This window comes from Narcine bancroftii, chromosome 8 (genome assembly GCF_036971445.1).
Source record: "Narcine bancroftii isolate sNarBan1 chromosome 8, sNarBan1.hap1, whole genome shotgun sequence".
Lineage (NCBI taxonomy): Eukaryota > Metazoa > Chordata > Chondrichthyes > Torpediniformes > Narcinidae > Narcine > Narcine bancroftii.
In genome coordinates, this window is record NC_091476.1 from 69,260,650 (window position 1) to 69,282,543 (window position 21,894).

General features: G+C 42.4%; 1 protein-coding gene across 9 annotated transcripts in view; it reads right to left on the minus strand.

The window, feature by feature from the left end:
* Window positions 1-623: 623 nt before the first annotated feature.
* Window positions 624-21,894, minus strand: part of frmd8 (FERM domain containing 8) — a 68,985-nt gene continuing 47,714 nt past the window's right edge. For 8 of the 9 annotated variants that reach the window (XM_069894006.1, XM_069894007.1, XM_069894000.1 and 5 more), the window contains 7 exons: window positions 20,759-20,817; window positions 19,366-19,532; window positions 11,996-12,214; window positions 10,955-11,078; window positions 8,932-9,081; window positions 3,802-3,991; window positions 624-798 (listed from right to left, as the gene is read on the minus strand). In XM_069894006.1, the coding sequence (XP_069750107.1) occupies window positions 680-798; window positions 3,802-3,991; window positions 8,932-9,081; window positions 10,955-11,078; window positions 11,996-12,214; window positions 19,366-19,532; window positions 20,759-20,817 (1,028 nt within the window). In that variant the 3' untranslated portion in view covers window positions 624-679. The remainder of the gene's footprint in view (window positions 799-3,801; window positions 3,992-8,931; window positions 9,082-10,954; window positions 11,079-11,995; window positions 12,215-19,365; window positions 19,533-20,758; window positions 20,818-21,894) is intronic. The other variant, XM_069894008.1, reaches the window with a different exon arrangement.

Below are 21,894 nucleotides of genomic sequence, written 5' to 3' on the forward strand. Positions count from 1 at the left end.
TCCAGTCCGACTCCCATCAGCTCTGGACAGGCTTTAAACGGCCTGTGACAGGAGCAGACAGTGAATTATTTTAAAAATATCTAAATAAAATTGAAACCATCACATGGTAATTTGATATTAAAATATTGTGATTTCCTTTTACAGCATCCACTGGTCAGTGGTTAATGCCAGATTTCTTTTTTGGGAAGTGGGTGGGTCTTATACAAAGGGTATTGCTCAGAAAAAAAACACCATTCTAGGTCGTCCTATAAGCCGGCATTTACGGCAGTCGGGATAGTGAGGACATCCACACAAAAGGGTGGACTTCCCCCGGAAATGTAAAGGACTAAGAAGTGCAGGACCTCTGCACTTTATAAATCATTACATTTCTACAATTGCATTCACTGTCTTTTTAAATAAAAGATTATATATTATACATATTGCAATATTTTTCTACATGGTTCTATGTGCTCCAGGTACATATTGTGACACCTGGTTTCAGCAACTCCTGGAGATGGTAAGCAGCTTGTTGCCTCGTTGAAAGACAATATGGTTTTTTTTTGGCTGTTGGCAAAATTTCTTACTTCATTTCTTCCTCTTTCCCCCCCCCACCCCCCCCCTCCCCCACCACCACCCACCACCCACCCTCAGTCCTCTTTTGGAATTTATTGGCATCTTCCAGAAGAACGCAGATGAACACTCAGCCCTGCTCCAATGTTTCCGTGACCTCCACAGCACTGTAAGAGGCCGGGCCCTGGGACAGTTGCCTTGTGAAGAATGACGCTGCTCGCTTGGGCTTCACTCGCTTGATTTCTTTTCCTGAAAGTGGAAAATGCACGTAAAGGGCTTGCATTTATAATCTTTCACAGCACTGAAATTCCAAAGGGTTCCACACAGTCAAGTAAAACAATTAGTTAGTGGACTGCTATCTAGTGCCATTGAATGCCACCATGGCAAATTCAAAATAATTGATAATGAATCCAAATTATAATAAACTGGGAATTTCATGGTGACGAAGCTTTCGGGTGATCGCAAAAACTCACTCAATTCCCTAGACATCTACACAGAAGGGAATTGCCTTCTTGGCTTGGAGTGGAATTTTTGCACATAGTTTTTCATGCTGACAGTTGAAGGATACTCAAGACAAACAACACCTGTCATTCAGCAAACAAGGCCGGGTTAGGTCCCAGGACATGAGAGAACTAACACGGTCATTTAAATGCTGGACATGTGTAGCTGAACAGACAATTGCGTATCATTTTCCACAATTAGAAAGATCTTTTTAAGAGATCCTGAGGCAGTACATATATACACACACACAAATATATGGACACAGACAAATACACACACACCCAAACAAATAAATATACACATAAGGACACATCTTGAAAGATGGGCAAGGATCTTCAGCAGTGCAGTGCCACAGGTAGGAGGTAATATGTGGATAGGGGGAGCAAACATGGGTGGGGGGTGGCCACAGAGAGGCAAAGGAGAGCTGGAGGAAAGGAGGGAGAGGGATGGGGAAGAGAGGGTGAACAGGGAGTTGGTTAGCAGAAACTGGAGGTCAACATTAATGCCATCCGGCTGGAGAGTGCCCAGGCGGTGCTGCGCCTTCGGGTGACCTTGCTTTGACAGCACATTGTCAGACATATCAGCACAGGAGTGGAGCGCAGAATTGAAATGGTTGGTCACTGATCCCCGTTACAGCTGCGGGCAGAGGAAAGGTGTCCTTGTCACTGATTATCCACCTATCATCTCCTGGCTGTGGGACTGCGCTCCTTCCCTTGCCCCTCCCCCCAACCATTTGGTTCGGGCACCTGCTGACATTTTGCTCATGCCTTGGCAAAGGCTCAAGCCTGAAACATTGGTGATGTATCTTTATCCTAGCTATATGAAGCACACTGTTTGACCTGCTGAGTTCTCCAGCTTTGTGCTTTTACCGATCACAGCATCGACAGACTTTTGTGTTTTACTGCAGATAAGGGGGTGTCTCAGTCGACTAGAGGACTAAGAACTTGGATGGAGATGGAAATGATTGACCGGATACTAGAAATGAGCACTGAAATAGCTCAGTCAACCACATAAATGTGGGGCTAGAGCCACAAGGGCCCTGATCAGTAAAGCATCATTATTACTGGTCAGTTCCAGTTTTATTTAATTATCAGTTGGCATTTCTCAGTTAGTGGTTGGATTGGAAGCAATCTTTGAATCATGGTCCAGAACTCTATCCAGTTCCATTCCCCAATAGTCACTGGAGTTTTCACTGCACTTTGCTTAAAAATGATCCCATCTCTTCCCTTCTCCATCCCTCTAGCTGCCTCCTTTCCTCCAACTCTACATTCACCTCTCCCTGATCAATTCTCACCTTTCCTCTCATCCATATCTACTTTTGCCTGTCCTCCTCCCCCTCCCCTTTCTTCCCTCTCCCCACCCTTCTAATTCAGATGCCTGCCTGCTTTTTTTGCTCATACCTTGAAGGAGGTATCAAGCCCGTAAACATTGGTTAGATCTCTCAACTACCCACAGAAGCTGCGAGATCTGACAAATTCCTCCAGCATTTGTGTTTTTTTTTAAACTGTTTTTTTTATTTGGAATAGCGAGCACTTACAAGTTCTCGGCTTCTCTTGTTTCTTGTAGATCTATACAAAACTGAGGATTCAACTTTGTCTGAATGCTGGCAGATCACCAAGTCTGTGCGGCCTTTTGGCATGGTCTAGATTCGAGGAACTCTTTTGCAATGGAGCAGTAGCACCCTCTGACGTCAGAGCATGGTATGGCAGAAGCAAGACGACATCCATCCATCCCTCAGTATTCATAGGGAATTATTACAAGAAGTGCAGTAGGGACATGGGAGCAGCCCAACCTTTCCCTCCCTTGACACCAAACGGTCTTGCACCATGGACCAGAGGACGCTATTTTGTCGGGTTGCGGTGAGACAATCAGATGATAAAAGAACTCTGCACTGACCTGAGCAACAGGGGCTTTGAAAGGAAATTAAACAGGCATGCGGCTAAATAATCTTGGGGATTAAGGAACTGAGTAGGTTGATCTACAAACTGTCTGGCAGAGGCACCAATGCTCAGGACAGGGGTGGTTAACTCGACACCACACTTCACTCCATCTAGGACATCTACGTGAGGCGGTGTCTCTTAAGAAAGCAGCCTCTCTCCTCAAAGACCACCACCCAGGCCGTGCCCTCTTCACTCTGCTACCATCAGGGAAAAAGGAACAGGAGCCTGAAGACGAGCACTCAGTGGTGCTCGGACGGCTTCTTCCGCCATCAGATATTTAAATGAACAATGAGCCACAGACGCTGCCTCACTGACTTTTTCCTTGCACATTTTTTAAAGTGGTTTATACAAATGCTTATACCGTAACACTGCCACAAAACAATGAATTTCGTGACAGTAAATTCTGATTCTGAAACTGTTTATGCAATTGATGGGTCAGAGTTCTTTTGCATGGTTACCATTCTGGGCAGCCACCTGATTGTGGTGAATGGACGGCTATTAACTGACAGTCTGGTAAGTCTGATTAGGGCAGCATGGTTGACAAGGTGGTTAGTGCAACACCTTTACAGCACCAGTGATTTGGACCAGACCGGCGTTCGAATCCAGTCCTGTCTGTAAAGACCTTGCACATTCTTCCCACGTCTTCATGGGTTTTCCCTGGAGGTTTGGGTTTCCTCGCACCATATAAAAATGAATTGGGGTGGAGGTTAATGGGGTGTAAAACGGGTGGCACAGACTCGTGGGCTGAAATGGTCTGATACTGTGCTAGATGTCTAAAATGTAATCAGTTGACATTTTGCAAACCACATACCCTCCTCCACATAGTCAATGGTCGAAAGCTGTTGGATCCGATTGCACACCACGCTGTTCTGCCTCCTCAATTTGCCCCGTTTCTCCTTCGGTCTTGGGGGCTTTGCAGCCACGGTGTCCTGCACCGGTGGTGTCTCCGAGGCACTGTTGCAGTCAATACAGTACTCAATCATCCCGCTCATGAGCTCCGCCTATGTACACAAGCACCAGCATTAGTCTCAACCTGCCACTCCCTCACCCCAGAATCTGAAGAAGCAAAAGAAGGAATCCCGCTGCTCAATAGTTGAGCAATCAAAGCAGCTGGAGGCATGGGTTCAAATCCATGCCTGGTAAGTTGGTGGCACCAACAGCCCACTTGTGCTTAGAATTCAGTTCCAGGAATCAGAGCCAAAGGGATCATTATGGCAGTAGTAAAACAACTGTAGACACCATGGTTGAAGTAGAAACTCAGCAGGTCAGTGTACTTTATACAGGTAGTCCCCGACTTACCACCTATGTGACTTACGGCCAACCGTACATACGACCAATATAAAAATTACGCTTTTGGGATGAAAGTAGTGTCCTATCTATGGAAAATAGATACAGCAGGGGTGGCCAACCTCTCGTGAGAGGTTGCATGTGACACATGATAAAACAGATACAGTGAATTTCCGACTTGTGTCCATTTTGAGATATGACCGGTCGCTCAGAAGGGAACACAGTCGAGGACTACCTGTGTAGCAAAGATAAAGCTATATCACTAACATTTCGGGCTTGAGCCCTTCATCAAGGTAGGCAGGCGTCCTAACAAAATGGAAGGGGGGGGTGAGGGGCAGTGGGAGGAACATGGTCCCAAAGGCAGGAGGTAAGGGAGGGAGTGCACAGCTGCAAACTGAAAGAGGAGGGATGGCTCTGGGAAAAGTGAGGGAAGGGAGTGAAGAGCTGAATGAAGAAAGACAAAAGGAAGGGAGAGAGAATGGAGACTAGGCTAGCAGAAACTGGAGAAGACATTAATGCCATTTGCTTGGAGTGTCCGGACGGAAAATCAAGTGTTGTTCCTCCAACTTACGGGTGATTTTTGGTAGGATAGTGCATGAGGCCATGAGCAGACATGCGAGTATGGGAGTGGGATACAGAATGGAAATGGTTGGCCACTGGGAGATCCCCGTCACTGATACAGACAGAGTGAAGGTGCTCGGCAAAGCGATCTCACAGTCTGCGCCCAGTCTCTCTGATCTAGAGAAGGCCACAAAGGGAGCACAGGATGCAGTAGATAACTCCTGCAGATACGCAAGTGAAGTGTTGCTTCCTTATGGCGTGACATATGGAGAAGCATGTTACTGTCAGTGCTGGGATCCTGGCTCGAATCATTGTTGCTGTGCAGGGAACTAAAAGGGAATCCAGCAATGACTCACTGATGGCTCAACGTGGACAAATGCTGACATGTGACCCACTGCTAGGAAGAGACAGCACTGATTCCACATGTTAACACACAAGGCAACTACAGTCACCACCACCACTCCCAGCTGAGAATTGCTCTATAACAAGCCTGTGGTGCCCAAATACCCCAATTAACCTGCAACCTATGTGCATTGCACTCAAGATTGGTGAAAACGTCAGCCCATATATTTTAAACAAATTACAGGCTTAATTTTAGTTAGGTTAAGAAAGTAGTCACCTACAATTATTGTCTGACGAGCCACTGTACTATACCGCCAGTAGAGAAATTAAGTAAAATTTTAAAAATCAGTCCTTCAAAAGGCTGGGAACCTAAAGATAAGATAGTGACTGGTGAACCTGCAGCATGTCCAGAGGAATAGCAAGATATGAGGTTTCCAGGTCTAGAGTGTGCTAAATGAACACTCTACAGAACGTTAATCACAGTTCCTTCGAACACTATTCTACCTGGGAGAACTTGGGATGGGCAGCTCGAACGTGAATCAGAGCAGATCACAGAAGCAAGCCATTCAGCTCTATGCTAGAGTTTTGATCACGTTTCCTTTCACCACACAGGTTGCATGCCATTGGCGACTTGCAGCCAAAGGACCCACATAGGCTGCAGGCGACTTGCTAAGAGGCCAAACTGGTGGTGGGCGACTTGTGGTCGAAGGACCCACACGGGCTACTGGAGACTGGCTCGTGGGAACCAGGTCTTGGAATGGGGCTTCGAGAGGGTGCTGAGGGAAAGAAGGGCTCTGAAGAGCCTTGGGCGCTGAAGGCTTCCTGGTCATGTTGGAAGTCTGGATCTGGAACTCAGATTGCCAATGTACCGATGTGCGGCTACAGAGGCTGTGGAGCGCTGGAGATGAATTGACGGACCGAAGGGACACTTTTGGCTCTCTGTTGTCAGGAGCACCAGGCCATGCTCATGGCAACTATTTGCCTTGCTGCAGAGAAAAGTTGAAATACATCATGTGTATTACATTTTTATTTATTATTACATGACGTATAAAGGAATCTTGAACTTTTGCCCATTGCATTTCTTTAAATGCCTCTCTGATGACTGGCCCAACCACTCTCAGAAAATTTTACTTCTTTCCTGCATCCAGGATGAAGTGTTTCAGCAAAAATTCACAACAGAATTCATCGACAACCATCTTTTTTAAGACTTTGCCAGCTCGCCCCAAACTCCACAAAAGCATGTAAAAAAAAATTAACCCCCCAAAGTTGCCCAATGATATGACCCGATTGTGTGTCTCAATTGCCAGTGAAGGGCAGACTATTTGCAACCTACCCCAAGCACCATCTCTGTCCAAGAGAGGCCTCAGAACAACACATAGTGGATCAGAGGGCAATTTCTTTTTGTCATGCAATAAAACAGATGGAGTATTACACAAAATTGCCTTTCGTCTGCCGCAAGGCAAAGATTTGCCATCAGCAGAAATTGTCCAGCGTCCCTAACAGTCAGACAGAGAGAAGCAAGAGAGCCCCTTCAGAGTGTCTGTGGATTCGCCTCCAGCGCTCCTGCAGCCATACACACTCCAGTCCAAATCATCGGTAGCCCGAGCTCCAGATCCAAACGTCCGACATGATCAGGAAGCCTTCAGCACCGTCTCGCATCCTAGTTCTGATACCCCTTCAGCCAGTAGCCAGCAGCCCACAAACTGCGTGGGTTTCTCACCTCGTGTCATCACAGCCCCCCCCACCCCCATCTTCAGCCGCTGGTCCACCACTGTGATCATCACCCCATAGGGTTGTCTCCTCTACTTCTCAAATGGTGGGGGGGGAAGAGGAATGGACTCCCCACTACTGGTGCCCTACACTAGTCCTCTGCTTCCCCAGAGTCTGTAACACAGAGGCCGTTGCCAAACACAGGCACTGCCAACTTGGGCCCAGACCCTGTATTCGCAGGATTTTAAAATAAACTACCATCGGCTCCTTTAACAGGCCATTTAAAGCCTATACGGAGCTGTTGGACTGGCTAGTAGAACACCTGTAGCGGAGCACTGTCTCCCCACTCCCTACAGGTCTGCACCAGCAGCAGTGCTACCACCATTCCTTTTCACCTCTCCCTCCCTCCCTGGTTGATGTTGAAGACTTGAAATACTTGAAAGCATTAATCGATGAACCAGCACAAATTTATGACATGGCAATTGAAACAAATCCTCACTCAGCAGTTTGCAAACCCAAGTAATTGGCAAACCATCAAGGCACTTGACCAATATTTGCCCATGGGTTAGAGAGGGTTATGCTTCCTTTCCTCTGGTTAATACACTAAATTTAAAACTATTCCATTTAAACAGGTAGGCAAGGTAGCTATAGACAATAGACAATAGGAGCTGGAGTAGGCCCTTTGGCCCGTCGAGCCAGCACCGCCATTTTACAGATCATGGTTGATCACTACCATCAGTACCCCTTTCCAGCCTTATCCCCATAACCCTTAACTCCTTTGCCCACTAGAGTCTTATCTAACTCTCTTTTGAACATAATCAGCGAATCTGCCTCTACCACTCTCTGTGGCAGAGCATTCCACAGATTCACACTTCTCTGGGTAAAAAAATGTTTTCTCATCTCCGTCCTAAAGGGCCTACCCTGTATTCTTAAACTAGGACTAGAGGGCATAGTTTAAGAATACAGGGTAGGCCCTTTAGGATGGAGATGAGAAAACATTTTTTTACCCAGAGAAGTGTGAATCTGTGGACTAGTAGTTGTGTGATAAAACCCAGTTGGCAAGGTCGAGATGCATCGAAAGGCCAGTTTCTGTGCTCAATGGGATTGGAGTGTTCGCATCATTGGGCTTTAAAAGGAAATAGCAAACTCAGATTTCTGGCAGCAAAACTGATCCCCACCTGCTTTTTTGCTCAGACCTTGAAGGTGGTCGGGCCAGAACTGTTGGTTACACATCTTTGCAAATTGGGGGGTGGGGGGGGAGCGATGGTGTAGCAGTTGGCACCACATCTTTTTCATCCCGATCCAGCAATCGGGACCAGGGTTTGAATCCCACGCTGTTTGCAGAGAGTTGCACACTCTCTCCACGTCTGCATGGGTTTTCCCGGGGGGTGGGGTCCAGTTTCCTCCCACCGTTTGAAACGTTCCATGGGTGTAGGATAATTGGGCGCATGGACAAAATGGTCTGTTACCGTGTTGTATGTCTAAATTTACAAAGAATGCTGAGTGACCTGCTGAGCTCCTCCAGCATTTTCGTGTATTGAACTACAACCACAGCATCTGCAGACTTTCCTGTTTAACACTGTTCAATGAGCACAGTGGGGGGGGGGGGGGGGGGGAAGGGGTGTGAGCTACTCTTCACACTTGCTATAAACAGCAGAGTCAAATTGATTAACCTGGTTTCTTTGCAGCCTGCAAATTGCTGGAAACACACCTGCAGGAAGAATTAATCAAACTGCTCATCTATAATTAACTAAACAATTCGGCCACTCGGTATCTAAAAATCTACAACTACACCCAGAGTCAACACCTCAATTTCTACACCACCCCCCCACATCCAAAAGAAATTAAGATTGTGACGAGTTGATTAAAATACTCGCCGTGTATCTATGATTATATTTTCCTGTCTACTTTGTGCCTATTTCGACCTCAGGTTTGTAAGGAGAGCTCACACTTATGAACTGAAAGCAAATAGTATGGCAAAGAACATGAACATTATACATTTACAAGCACCACTACATTTTAAATGACAAGTTGCCGGCACCTGTTTGGAGTAGATCTTCAGAAGCTTGTTTACAACAGCACCCCCTTCCTCTCCATCAAATTCCAGCCACAAGATGTCATCACAGTCTTCATCCTCCGAGGACGTATATTCCCAGGACAGTTCACAAAAATACAGGGCCAAAAGCACGCACTAAGGAAAGAGCCAGAGGTGATAGGATCAATTAGTCTCAGTTGATGCTCATCATACTCCTTTTGTCTTGCTTTCTCCTGAAGGTTCTCCAGGGATGCATTAGCACCGGGGTCCAGCCAGCTGCTGTGCGGAGAGTACATCTCACACAGCGTTCATCTATGGCATGGCATCTCATCACCACGACCAGCCAACATGCAATCTTCCAAAGGTTTGCTGCGTGGAAGCCAGGGTCATTAAATTAAGCCCTTAGCCTTTTTCTTTTTGGGCATACAGTACGGTAACAGGCCCTTCCAGCCCACAAGCCCCTACTGCTAAAATATACTGATTAACCTACAACCCCCATACATTTTTGAAAGGTGGAAGGGTACTGAAGTGCCCAGAGGAACCTCGTAGAGACTTGGGGAGAATGTACAAATTCCTTTCAGGCAGTGGAGGGTTCGAACCTGGGTCGCTAGCACTGTAAGAGCATTGCGTTAACTGCTACATTAAACATGCTGCTCAAAATGTACATCGCCCACTGAACCTACACTTTCACAGAAGGAGGGAAAGACTCTGAGAAGGGTGGGGTTGGAGGACATTTAATTCAGAGATAGGGCACGGTAAAAGGCCCTTCTGGCCCATGAATCCATGCCAGCCAAATACACCAATTAACTGGAGGAAACCAGAACACCCAAAGGAAACCCACAGACTCGGGAAGAACACACAACCTCCTTACAGACAACATGAATCCGAACCTGGGTCGCTGGTGCAGTAATAGCATTTTAAATCTTTTAATTAAAATTTCTTTTTAATTAAAATTTAGACAGACAGTACGATAACAGGCCATTTCGGTCCACGAGTCTGTGCCGCCCAATTTACACCCAATGTTTTGAATGGTGGGAAGAAACCAGAGCCACCAGGGGAAAACACACACAGACGCGGGGAGAAAGTACAAACTCTTTACAGACCGCCCAGGATTCGAACTCCAGGTCCTGATCGCTGTAAAGCCGTTGCGCTAACCGCTACGCCATCATGCTAACCAGCACACTAACTGTGTCGCTTTTTGTTCAACAGGAGTGTGCAATGACTCTAACACTTTGCGCCAACTCAGCAAAGTTTTGACCAAACTTCACCTGACGGCTAGGTCTTCAGTCAGCAAAGCAAGAGGAAGGAACAGACCCATCAGCGCATCTCACTCATTCAAATATGTCCACGGAGGAGCAGGACAATGCTGCCTCCTTGAATTGTCAATGGAAGTGCGCTTGAAGGAAGGCAACACATTCGGTTAGCTGTTGCTTCCACATGAGACACTTGCCTCCCAGGTTCTCAATCAAGCTCCAGATTTGTCAATAGATTGTTCCAAAATGTAGCATCTTAACTGGAAGCTAGGAACATGGGAAAAGGTGGAGGAGAAGGCAAATTAAAAAGCGGGTAACTAATACCGCCCTTCAGAAATATGACTCATGAGCAATATTTCATCAGGTTCAGGGACTGCATGGGTTAGGTATAGAGTGAAGCTGACTCCACTCAACAGCACACTGAAGTTAGAGGTTCTGCAGTTTCCTTCAGCCCTTCCCAACCAGCCTGCATCCACATCACCTTCATTAACATCAAGGAGATTGGTTTATTTAACCATATGACCAAAGACAGAGGTAATCCAACTTTGCCTTGGAAACAAGATGCATCTTCAACTTTAAATGGCTTGAACAGTGTTGAATTTTACCACCTTGTGATTGGAATGGTTGTTGGCCAGTCATCAGTGGGATAGATTTTAGGTCTTCAAATTAAATAGACTGTTGCTGAGATGAACTCTTTTCACCCTAAACCAATCGACTTTTATCATGATTCCCACCACGTGCCAGGGGATAGGTCTGCAGGATTATTGAAACGATACCTTTTCCTTACTGTCCATGACAGACACACCGTCCAGGCTGATAGCTATGGTTACTGGCTTGCGTCCATTCCGCTGCAGAATGCTCTGAATGGGTTTGTCAATCTGGCCTGTGAACACTGCGGAGCTAAAAAGCACAAGAGAGAAAGAATGAGGGGGTAGAAAGCAACAGCAGGAGCTCATTCACCTCTTGATGTATGAGTGTCATCTTCCTTTCTTCAAAAAGGTCTTAAGGCAAAGTGCTAGGGAGATTTGTAAAACCAAAAGGTAAGTGGAACGGCATGGTTTGGCGCAACACTGTTACAGAGACCCGAGTTTGAATCTGGTACTGTCTTTAAGGAGCTTGTACTTTCTCCCCTTGTCTGCGTGGGTTTCCTCCAGGTGCCTCCCACCCTTCAAAAACATATGTGGGTTGTAGGTTAATTGGGCAGCATGGGCTCGTGGGTTGGAAGGGCTAGTTACCATGCTGTAAGTCTAAATTTAAAATTTAAGTACTTTTCTCTTGAAGGGAAAAGTCCGATGGGTGAAGTTGTGAAAAAATTGGTAAGAGATGTTTCAGCATGAAGCATTCTTAGATATGGAAACAGGAATACAAGAGTCGCAACAGACCTAACAAAGATTGAAGAGTTCCATCATTACACCAGCCTTTGTCTGAAATGTTTCTGAACACTGTATGCCCAGTTTAGTTTTAGAGGATACTTCCCCTGCCTGAAATGTTCTGCACAAGTAGAATTTTCCCATCGATTCCCCTCAAAATTAAAAAAAATTATAAAAAATGTTAGATGCAGTATTCTTTATTGACTTGCAAATTTTTCGACTTATGATGGGTTTGCCAGAATGTAACTCCATCGTAAGTTGAGGAGCACCTGTATGCCAAAATCTCTCTCTTCGAAACAGATTCTCTTCAAATCAGTTTTATACTTTTAAGAGGGTGGAGATGGTCATTCTACTTTGACTAGCAATCAATTAACAAACCACTTAACCTGGTCATGTCAACTCCTGAGCTTTCACTGGAACCCATCCATCACAGGACCCGTCTCTTACCCATAATACAGCAACAGGTGACACTTTTGTAGGTATTGGCAGTACAGCGGTTTCAGCACCTCACTCTCCTCACAGGCAGCATCATCGACCAGCTGCCGAAAGGACTCGAGCAGCATCTCTTCGTAGCTCTGCTGCTTGGCTCCTCGAGATCGAAATGCTGCCAGCAACCCACCATGCTTCTTGCACAGGTTCGTGGGAAGAAACATGCCCATTTTCCCCCTGTAAACAGTTAACAAGTTGAAAAAAGCAGATTTGGACTTCTTTAGCACCAGTTTGGACACCCCAAATCTTCACATATCATTTGAAGTGTAGTCGCTTCGTAAATTAAAACCTTTGATAAGAAATGCTCCAACTAATAGCAAAGTGGCAATGACCAATCAGTGGACACTATCACGTCAATCTTTCACAAGATCTCTAATGAGAGTGTACTAGCCGGCTGCATCACAGTGGGGACGGTCACTGCAGAGATATGGATCAGAGGTCAATCCACAGAACCAGAAGAGTGGCAGAGAGGATCACTGGAGTCTCCCTCCCCCACCCATCAACGTGATCGACCAGGATCGTTGTCTGAAGGTGGTGCACAAAATCATTGTGGACACCTTATCCAGCACACAGCATCTTTCAGCTGTCGGGAAACCAATACAGGAGTATCAGAGCCAGCACCACCAGGGTGATAAACAGGTTCTTCCCACAGGCAATGGGAATGACAACCAAGGGAACTGTTCACCCTAACCCAAGGGTGTCAAACTCAAATTCACAGAGGGCCAAAATTAAAAACTTGGACTAAGTCGTGGGCCAAACTAAATATTTATTGAAAATTTTCAACAACATCTGCATGTTTTCTCTTCTTTCAACATGTAATGTTAAAATTTTCTTATTAAAATAAATGTTTAATAATAGTTTTGGTTAAACTCTTTCCAGAAGAAGCATTAACAAATGAGAAATAAAATATTCAAAAAATAATATTTCTCTATAGTCTTTAAGTTCCTTTTAAATGTTTTTTTTTTCCACAAGCCAACAAGTAAAAAAAATAACAACTTGCTTCAACAAAGATTGAAGAGTTCCATCATTACACCAGCCTTTGTCTGAAATGTTTCTGAACATTGTATGCCCACTGTATGAACAGTCCAAAGTTAACCAAAGAAAATATTATTCCAAGCTTAGCTTGCTACACTGTGATTTACTCTGATGCACCTGGGTCTAAACCCGATTCTTGGCATCTCTTCTTAGATGACATTGAGGGTGTTGGCAAGAGAATTTGATGCATTAGATTCAGACAAAAGAACCAAATAAACTTTTCTGAACTGTAAAAAGGCCAAATCCAGGAACAGAGCCCTTTTGTTTGTCTTTAATCCCCTTTGACCATTGTGCTACCAACTTGAATTGACTTTAAGGAAGTCAGTATTAACAATCGTAATAAGCTTGGCGTTTGCATTCTATGCTCCATCAGAGAAAAGTTCAATGTTAACACACAGCCACACCTTCACCGAGAAGCATAACCAACATTTCGAGACTGAGCCCTTTGTCGAGATACTTGAATAGTGGTGGGAGATGGGAGGGGCACAGGGAGGTAATAGGTGGATAAGGGAGAGGGGTCCACACACAAAACGGGGGAGGGGGGTATAACTGGTATAACTCTGTGAATGGAGAGGAACCGCTATTATTAAATTTATTTATTTTTATACCTGTGGGCCTGTGCTCCTTCCCCTGCCCCTCCAACACTACCATTTTATTCAGAGGCCTGCCTACACTTTACTCATACAAGTGCACGATCCTTTATCCAGACATCTAAAATCCAGAAAGCTCCAAAATCCGGCAAATGGGGAGAGACACCGGCTGCGCGATTCGGGCGGGTAGGGTGGAGACAGCAGCGTGACTGGAAAGGGGTGGGAGTGGATACTACAGCACAATGCAGGTGGTCTTAAATCAGGCTTTCCAAACTCTGGAAATATCCAAAATTCAGAACACACTGTCCCCCAAGGGTTCCAGATAAAGGATTGTGTACCTATTCCTTTTTTAAATTTTTTATTTTTCACACTATAAACCATATTGACCAAGATAAATACAGACATTTTTTTTCTTGAATATATACAGTGTCATTTTCTTCCCCTTTTTCCCCCCTTCCCTCCCTCACCCCCTTTCCCATTTATTTGAAGTTCAATCTATAAGATACATTAAACCCGTTAAACAATGTTGTCACTTAATAAAAATAAACAAGAAATTTTACTGAGTCAGTTCTTTTCGTTATCTTCTCCTTCTGTCATTTTAGGTGGTGGAAGTTCACGGTAGGATTTCTCTATTGTGTTTCATGTATGGCTCCCATATTTGTTCGAATATTGTAATGTTATTTCTTAAATTATATGTTATTTTTTCTAATGGAATACATTTATTCATTTCTGTATACCATTGTTGTATTCTCAAGTTGTCTTCTAATTTCCAGGTTGACAAAATACATTTTTTTGCTACAGCTAGGGCTATCCTAACAAATCTTTTTTGTGCTCCATCCAAATCGAGTCCAAATTCTTTATTTCTTATATTACTTAGGAGGAAGATCTCTGGGTTTTTTGGTATATTGCTTTTTGTGATTTTATTTAAAATCTGGTTTAGATCTTCCCAAAATTTTTTCACTTTCTCATATGTCCAAATTGCATGAATTGTTGTTCCCGTTTCCTTTTTACAGCGAAAACATCTGTCTGATACTGTTGGGTCCCATTTATTTAACTTTTGAGGTGTGATGTATAGCCTGTGTATCCAGTTATATTGTATCATGCGTAACCTCGTGCTTATTGTATTTCTCATAGTTCCGGAGCATAGCTTTTCCCATGTTTCATTCTTTGTCTTTATGTTTAGATCTTGTTCCCATTTTTGTTTAGGTTTACCGTTTGTTTCCTCGTTCTCCTTTTCTTGCAGTTTGATGTACATGTTTGTTACAAATTTTTAAATGATCATCGTGTCTGTAATCACATATTCAAAATTGCTTCCTTCTGGTAACCTCAGACTGTTTCCCAATTTGTCCTTCAAGTAGGTTTTCAGTTGGTGGTATGCAAACATTGTATCGTGAGTTATATTATATTTATCCTTCATTTGTTCAAAGGATAATAATTTATTTCCCGAAAAACAATTTTCTATTCTTTTGATCCCTTTTCTCTCCCATTCTCTGAAGGAAAGGTTATCTATTGTGAAAGGGATTAGTTGATTTTGCGTCAATATTAGTTTTGGTAGTTGGTAATTTGTCTTATTCCTTTCTACATGAATCTTCTTCCAAATGTTAAGCAGATGATGCAATACCGGTGAATTCCTACATTGCACCAATTTTTCATCCCATTTATATAGTATATGTTCAGGTATCTTCTCCCCTATTTTATCTAGTTCTAATCTGGTCCAATCTGGTTTTTCCCTTGGTTGATAAAAATCTGATAGGAATCTTAATTGTGTGGCTCTATAATAATTCTTAAAGTTTGTTAGTTGTAAGCCTCCTTGTTTGTACCATTCTGTTAATTTATCTAGTGCTATCCTCGGTTTCCCCCCTTTCCATAAGTATTTCTTTATTATTTTCTTTAACTCCTTGAAGAATTTCTCTGTTAGGTGAATTGGTAATGACTTTGGGAAAATGTTCATTTTAATACAGTTTATCCTTCCTATCAGTGTTAGTGATAAGTCTTTCCAATGCTCTAAGTCGTCTTGTAATTTTTTCATTAATGGATGATAATTTAGTTTATATAGATGGCCGAGGTTTTTATTTAGTTGTATACCTAGGTATCGCATTGCTTGTGATTGCCATCTAAATGGTGATTCTTTCTTAAACTTTGTGAAATCCGCATTATTCATTGGCATTGCTTCACTTTTATTTGCGTTGATCTTGTACCTTGATACTTCTCCATATTCCTTCAATTTCCTATGTAATTCTTTTAATGATATTTCTGGTACTGTTAAGTATACTATAACGTCATCTGCAAATAGACTGATATTATATTCCATCTCTTTTATTTTTATCCCTTTTATTTTATTTTCTGTTCTTATCAGTTCTGCTAGTGGTTCTATGGCTAACGCGAACAATAAGGGAGATAGTGGGCATCCCTGCCTTGTTGATCTGCTTAAGTTAAATTGTTTTGATATATATCCATTTACTGTCACTTTCGCTAATGGCGCCTTATATAATGCTTTAATCCAATTAATATATTTCTCTGGTAAGCTGAATTTTTATAGTACTTTGAATAAATAATTCCATTCTACTCTGTCAAAAGCCTTCTCTGCATCTAAAGCAACCGCTACTGTTGGAGTTTTATTTCCTTCTACTGCATGAATTAAGTTAATAAATTTACAGACATTGTCTGTTGTTCGTCTTTTTTTAATAAATCCAGTTTGGTCTAGATTTACTATTTTTGGTACATAGACGGCTAATCTGTTTGCTAATAGTTTAGCTATTATCTTATAATCTGTGTTAAGTAAAGATATTGGTCTATATGACGCTGGTGCAAGTGGATCTTTCCCTGTCTTTGGTATTACTGTAATTATTGCTGTTTTGCTCTAGCTCTATTGCCAATAACATGGGTGAGTGGTCCGATAATAGTCTAGCTTTATATTCCATTTTCCTAACTCTACCTTGAATGTGGGCTGATAACAGGAATAGGTCTATCCTTGAGTATGTTTTGTGTCTACCTGAATAATATGAATATTCCTTTTCCTTTGGGTGTTGTTTCCTCCATATATCCAAAAGTTGCTTTTCCTGCATCGATTTAATTATAAATTTGGTTACTTTGTTCTTTCTGTTAGTTTTTTTCCCAGTTTTATCCATGTTTGAGTCCAAATTGTTAAAATTGCCTCATATTAGTATGTTCCCTTGCGTATCTTCAAAAAGATATCTTGCATAAATTTTTGATCTTCTTCATTAGGTGAGTATACATTGAGTAAATTCTAAAATTCTGAATATATCTGACATTTTATCATTAGATATCTCCCTGCTGGATCTATTATTTCTTCTTCTATTTTGATTGGTACATTTTTATTGATTAATATAGCTACTCCTCTGGCTTTTGAATTATATGATGCTGCTGTTACATGTCCTATCCAATCTCTCTTTAATTTCTTGTGTTCCACTTCAGTTAGATGTGTTTCTTGTACGAATGCTATATCAATTTTTTCTTTTTTCAGTAAATTTAACAGTTTCTTCCTTTTGATTTGGTTATGTATTCCATTAATATTTAAAGTCATATAGTTCAACATAATCATTTCATACTTAAATGTTTATCTTTCCTTTCCGTTTCCTCATCACCGCCTTCCCTTCTTATCCATTTTTGCTTTCTTATTTTGAACACATTATAAGACAACATTTCTGAAACATAAAATATTTCCACTATTCTCATATCTAAAATTCCTTTAACCCCAATAGTCCCTCCCCTTTCTGAGTTGCCCCTTGTCCCTTGTCGGGCAACCACATCTCCCCTCTCCATTTGGACTGTCGAATCCGCTCGCAAGCGTCAAATGATTTCGCAGTGACTGTTATTCTTCCCCACCCAGCCCCCCAGAAAAGATTTTAATCTTCATATATAACAGTCACTCTCTTAATTCCCTCCTTACTTCCTTTCTTCCCTTTCTTTCCCTTCTTAATTCTTACATATATATATATATATATAAAATATTGTTTGTTATTTTTGTTCTTGTGGCATCTCTTCATCTCTCTGTCTGTTTTGTAGTTGTTCTGCAAATTTTCGTGCTTCTTCCGGATCCGAGAATAGACTGCTGCCCCGGAATAACTATTTTAAGTACCGCTGGGTATTTTAACATAAATTTATAATCTTTTTTCCATAGGGTCGTTTTTGCTGCATTAAACTCCTTCCTCTTCTTCAGGAGTTCAAAACTTATATCTGGATAGAAAAAAATTTCTTGACCCTTGTATTCCAATGGTTTTTTGTCTTCTCTTATTTTTTTTCATTGCCTTCTCCAATATATTTTCTCTTGTTGTATATCTTAGGAATTTTACTGGAATGGATCTTGGTTTTTGTTGTGGTTGTGGTTTAGGGGCTAATGTTCTGTGTGCCCTTTCTATTTCCATTTCTTCCTGTAATTCTGGTCTTCCTAGGACCCTGGGGATCCATTCTTTTATAAATTCTTTCATATTTTTGCCTTCTTCATCTTCCTTAAGGCCCACTATCTTTATATTGTTTCTTCTATTATAATTTTCCATTATATCTATCTTCTGAGCTAACAGCTCCTGTGTTTCTTTAACCTTTTTATCAGATTCTTCTAATTTCTTTTTTAAGTCATCTACCTCCATTTCTATGGCTGTTTCTCGTTCTTCCACTTGTCTACTCTTTTTCCTATATCTGTCATGATCATCTCTATAATCTATTCACTTTTTCTTCTGTACTTTTTATTCTTCTTTTTATTTCACTGAATTGTTGTGACCGCCATTCTTTTACTGTTTCCATATATTCTTTAAAAATATATCCATGTACTTGCCCTTCCCTTCATCTCCCATTTCTCTGTGTTCTTCCTCCTCTTCTTCTGAGTCCACTCCAGGATCTGTGTCCTTTATCTCTGTCTCTTCTGGTTTTCTTGTTGGGTTGTTTGTTTTATTTTGTTGGGTATTTTTGGTCTTCTTATTTTTATTAAAAGTGTCTTGGTGTTGGTCTTCTTCCTCTGGGTTGGTCATCTGTTGTTTCTTTGATTTCCTATTTTTATTCTCTTCCTTCTTGTTCCCGTTATTTTCTATGTTTTCCTGTTGAGAGTCTTGCTGTTGTCTTGTACTTGTCTGTTTCAGCTGTGGAGATTTACTCCTCAAGTGGTCTCCCCTCCCGTTGGTGTTGTTTTTGTCTTGCGCGGTTGTGCACTTTTGTTTGGCTCCGTGAGCCATTTTTGTAGTCCTGAGTTCGGGGTTTCCACTGACCTCAGGGAGCGGGCTTCTCTCTTCATGGCGGGCCTCTTCGTACCGGTAAGGCCTTCACCTTCCTCCTCCGACGTCCTTCCTTCTTTTCTTCCCGTTGTTTTTGGTTTTTCTTTCTTTGCTGCTATTTTTTTTTCCACACTTTTACTTTCACTTTGTTATGGTTTTTATGTTAGTGCCTTTGTTTTTTCTCTACTTTTTTTTAAAACTTTTCTGGAGAGGGCTGGAGTTCCCCTACCGGCCACTACTCCATCACGTGACTCCTCCGTACCTGTTCCTTGATGGAGGGTTCAATCCCAAAAGACTGGTTATATATTTTATTTTTGCTACGTAGAGTTTGACCTGCTCATTTTCTCCAGCATTGAGTTTTTAACTTCAATCCCTGTGTCTGCAGCCTTTCATGTTTTGCCCACACCTTTACACCTACTTATTCAGCCCTCATCCCTCAACCCTTTCTCTTCCTCTTCAACGTCACCTCTCTCCTCACCTGAGGAAAGTCGGATTATGCTGCTCCCGGTCAAAGGGGCCGAGCTCAATTCGACAGGCAAGAGCCCCCAGTTGAAGGCAGTCTTCCAAGTCATAGGGATACCGGCCCTCCAGAATGTTACATTTGGCCTCTTCGTACAAAAGTCGGAGAATTCCTTCATCTTTGATCTGAAATATAAACTTGGGTTGAGCATTCAATCTGTTTAACCAGGAATCTGTTTTTGAAGAAACAGATGGAAGAGAAAAGTTCAAGCACAGCAACAGATCCTATAAACCGAGAGGAATTCTACCAAAACCAGCACTGATACTCCATAACAGGCAGATTGTACGAACTGAAGTCTTTTTATTTTACCACAAAAGCAGCACTTTTAGAAAACTTTTTAAAAAATCCCAATAAACATACTCCATCCTTGCTCTGCAACTCTACTGGTTCCCAGTGAAGAATCAAACATTTAAGGTAGAGAGGGTGCAGAGAAGATTTACTAAAATGTTGCCTGGATTGCAGTATCTAGAATACAAAGAATGATTGAGTAGACTGGTCTTTATTAATTGGAGCGTAGAAGGTTGAGGGGGGATTTGATAGAGGTATTTAAAATTATGAGGGGGAAAGATTGAGTAGATGTGAATAGGCTCTTCCCCTTGCGGGTAGGAGAGATTGGAACGAGGGGGTCATAAGTTAAGGGTTAAGGGGCAAAACTTTAGAAGTAACGTAAGAGGAAGCTTCTTCACTCAGAGAGCAGTGACAGAGTGGAATGACCTTCCGGAAGAGGTGGTTGCAGCAGGGTCAATTTTGTCATTTAAGAGAAGGTTGGATGAGTGCATGGATGTGAGGGGATTGGGAGTTATGGACAGGGAGTAGGAGGGACTAGTGGAGTTCACTTAAACCGGTGCGGACTAGAGGGGCCGAGATGGTCTGTTTCCGGACTGTAATTGTTATGGTTACACAGGAAGAAACCAAAATTGATTAAATATTCTGTATTAATTCTTCTTTAATATCTGCATAGAACACATTTGTTTCAATGTTTGATATCAGAAGTGCTTTGGGTCATTATTTAGAAGTTTGGTGATTTTTTTTTAAATGACCAGAAATCAACTGTAAAAACTATTCTAGTTTTGATCATTGAGTCTATGGTAAAATTGGTTTCATTTAACATCGTTTCACTTAAAGTCACACTTTCCAAGAACACATCAACATTAAAAGAGGACCTGCTGTACAAGATACTAACCATACTTACATTATGGGACCATGAAATCACAAGCTGATAGGACAATCAGATTCCTCCATTTTAGCTGGGACTCAGAGATTTTTGTTTTTATAAAAAGGCACCGAGCCTTTCTGTTGCACTTTGATTATCAGAACGTATTTATCAGGATTAAAATTGTGTTGAACTAACCTGCAACTCTTTGCTCTTGGGGAAGAATACATTCTTTCGATACTGCAAGATTGGTTCATCTGCAAGACAGAATAAATGAATTCCTAACGAGCACAAATTTCTTTCTTACATAGAACACTATAGCACAGTACAATCATCCCTCAATGTTGTGCTGAGCCATATATTCCTTTAAAAATGTATTAAACCCTCTCTACCCGCTACTTTTCTTCCATCCATGTGTCTGTCTGAGTCTATTAACTGCCCCTAATGTCCCAGCCTCCACCACCATCCCCGCCAAGCCATTCCAGGCACCCACAACTCTCTGCGTTTAAAAAAAAAACTCACCCCTGATATCTTCCCTAAACTTCCCTCCCTTCACTTTATACACATCCTCCGGTGTTTGCTGATCCTGCCCTAGGAAATAGGTGCTGGCCGTCCACTATCTATGCCTCTCATAATCTTGTAGACCTCTATTAAGTCTTCTCACATCCTTCTATGCTCCAAACTGAAATGTCCCAGCTGGGCTAACCTTGCCTCATAAGATTTATTTTCCAAAAAGAATCAAAATTTAATGTCATGAACAAGTCGTGAAATTCGGTGTTTTGCTGCAGCATCTTAGTGCAAACATTCATATAATAACCATCTTATGACATTACTATAAAAAATAAAATAATAATAATATTAAGCAGTGTCTTTGGTTCAGGCATCTGATGGCAGCAGGGACGAAGCTGACCTTGTGCTGCTGAAGGCTCGTCTTTAAGTCTTGTATCTTTTTCCCAATGGTAGCCAAGTAAAGATGGCATGGGCTGGGTGATGGGGGTCTTTGAGGATGGAGGTTGCTTTTTTAAGACATCACCTAGTAGATGTCCTTGATGGAGTGGAGTCTGGTTCCTATGACTTTGCAGGCCGAGTTAACAACTCTCTGGAGTTTTTCCTTGTCCTCAGAGTTGGGACCTCCATACCAGGCAGTGATGCAACCAGACAAAATGCTCTCCACGGTAAACCTGTAGAAGTTTATGAGAGTCTTCAGTGACATACCAAACCTCCTCAGACACCTTACAAAGTATAGCCGCTGGCAAGCCTTTGTGGTGGCATTGACATGGAGGCTCCAGGTCAGATCCCTGGAGATGTTGTCACCCAGGAATTTGAAGTTCTTG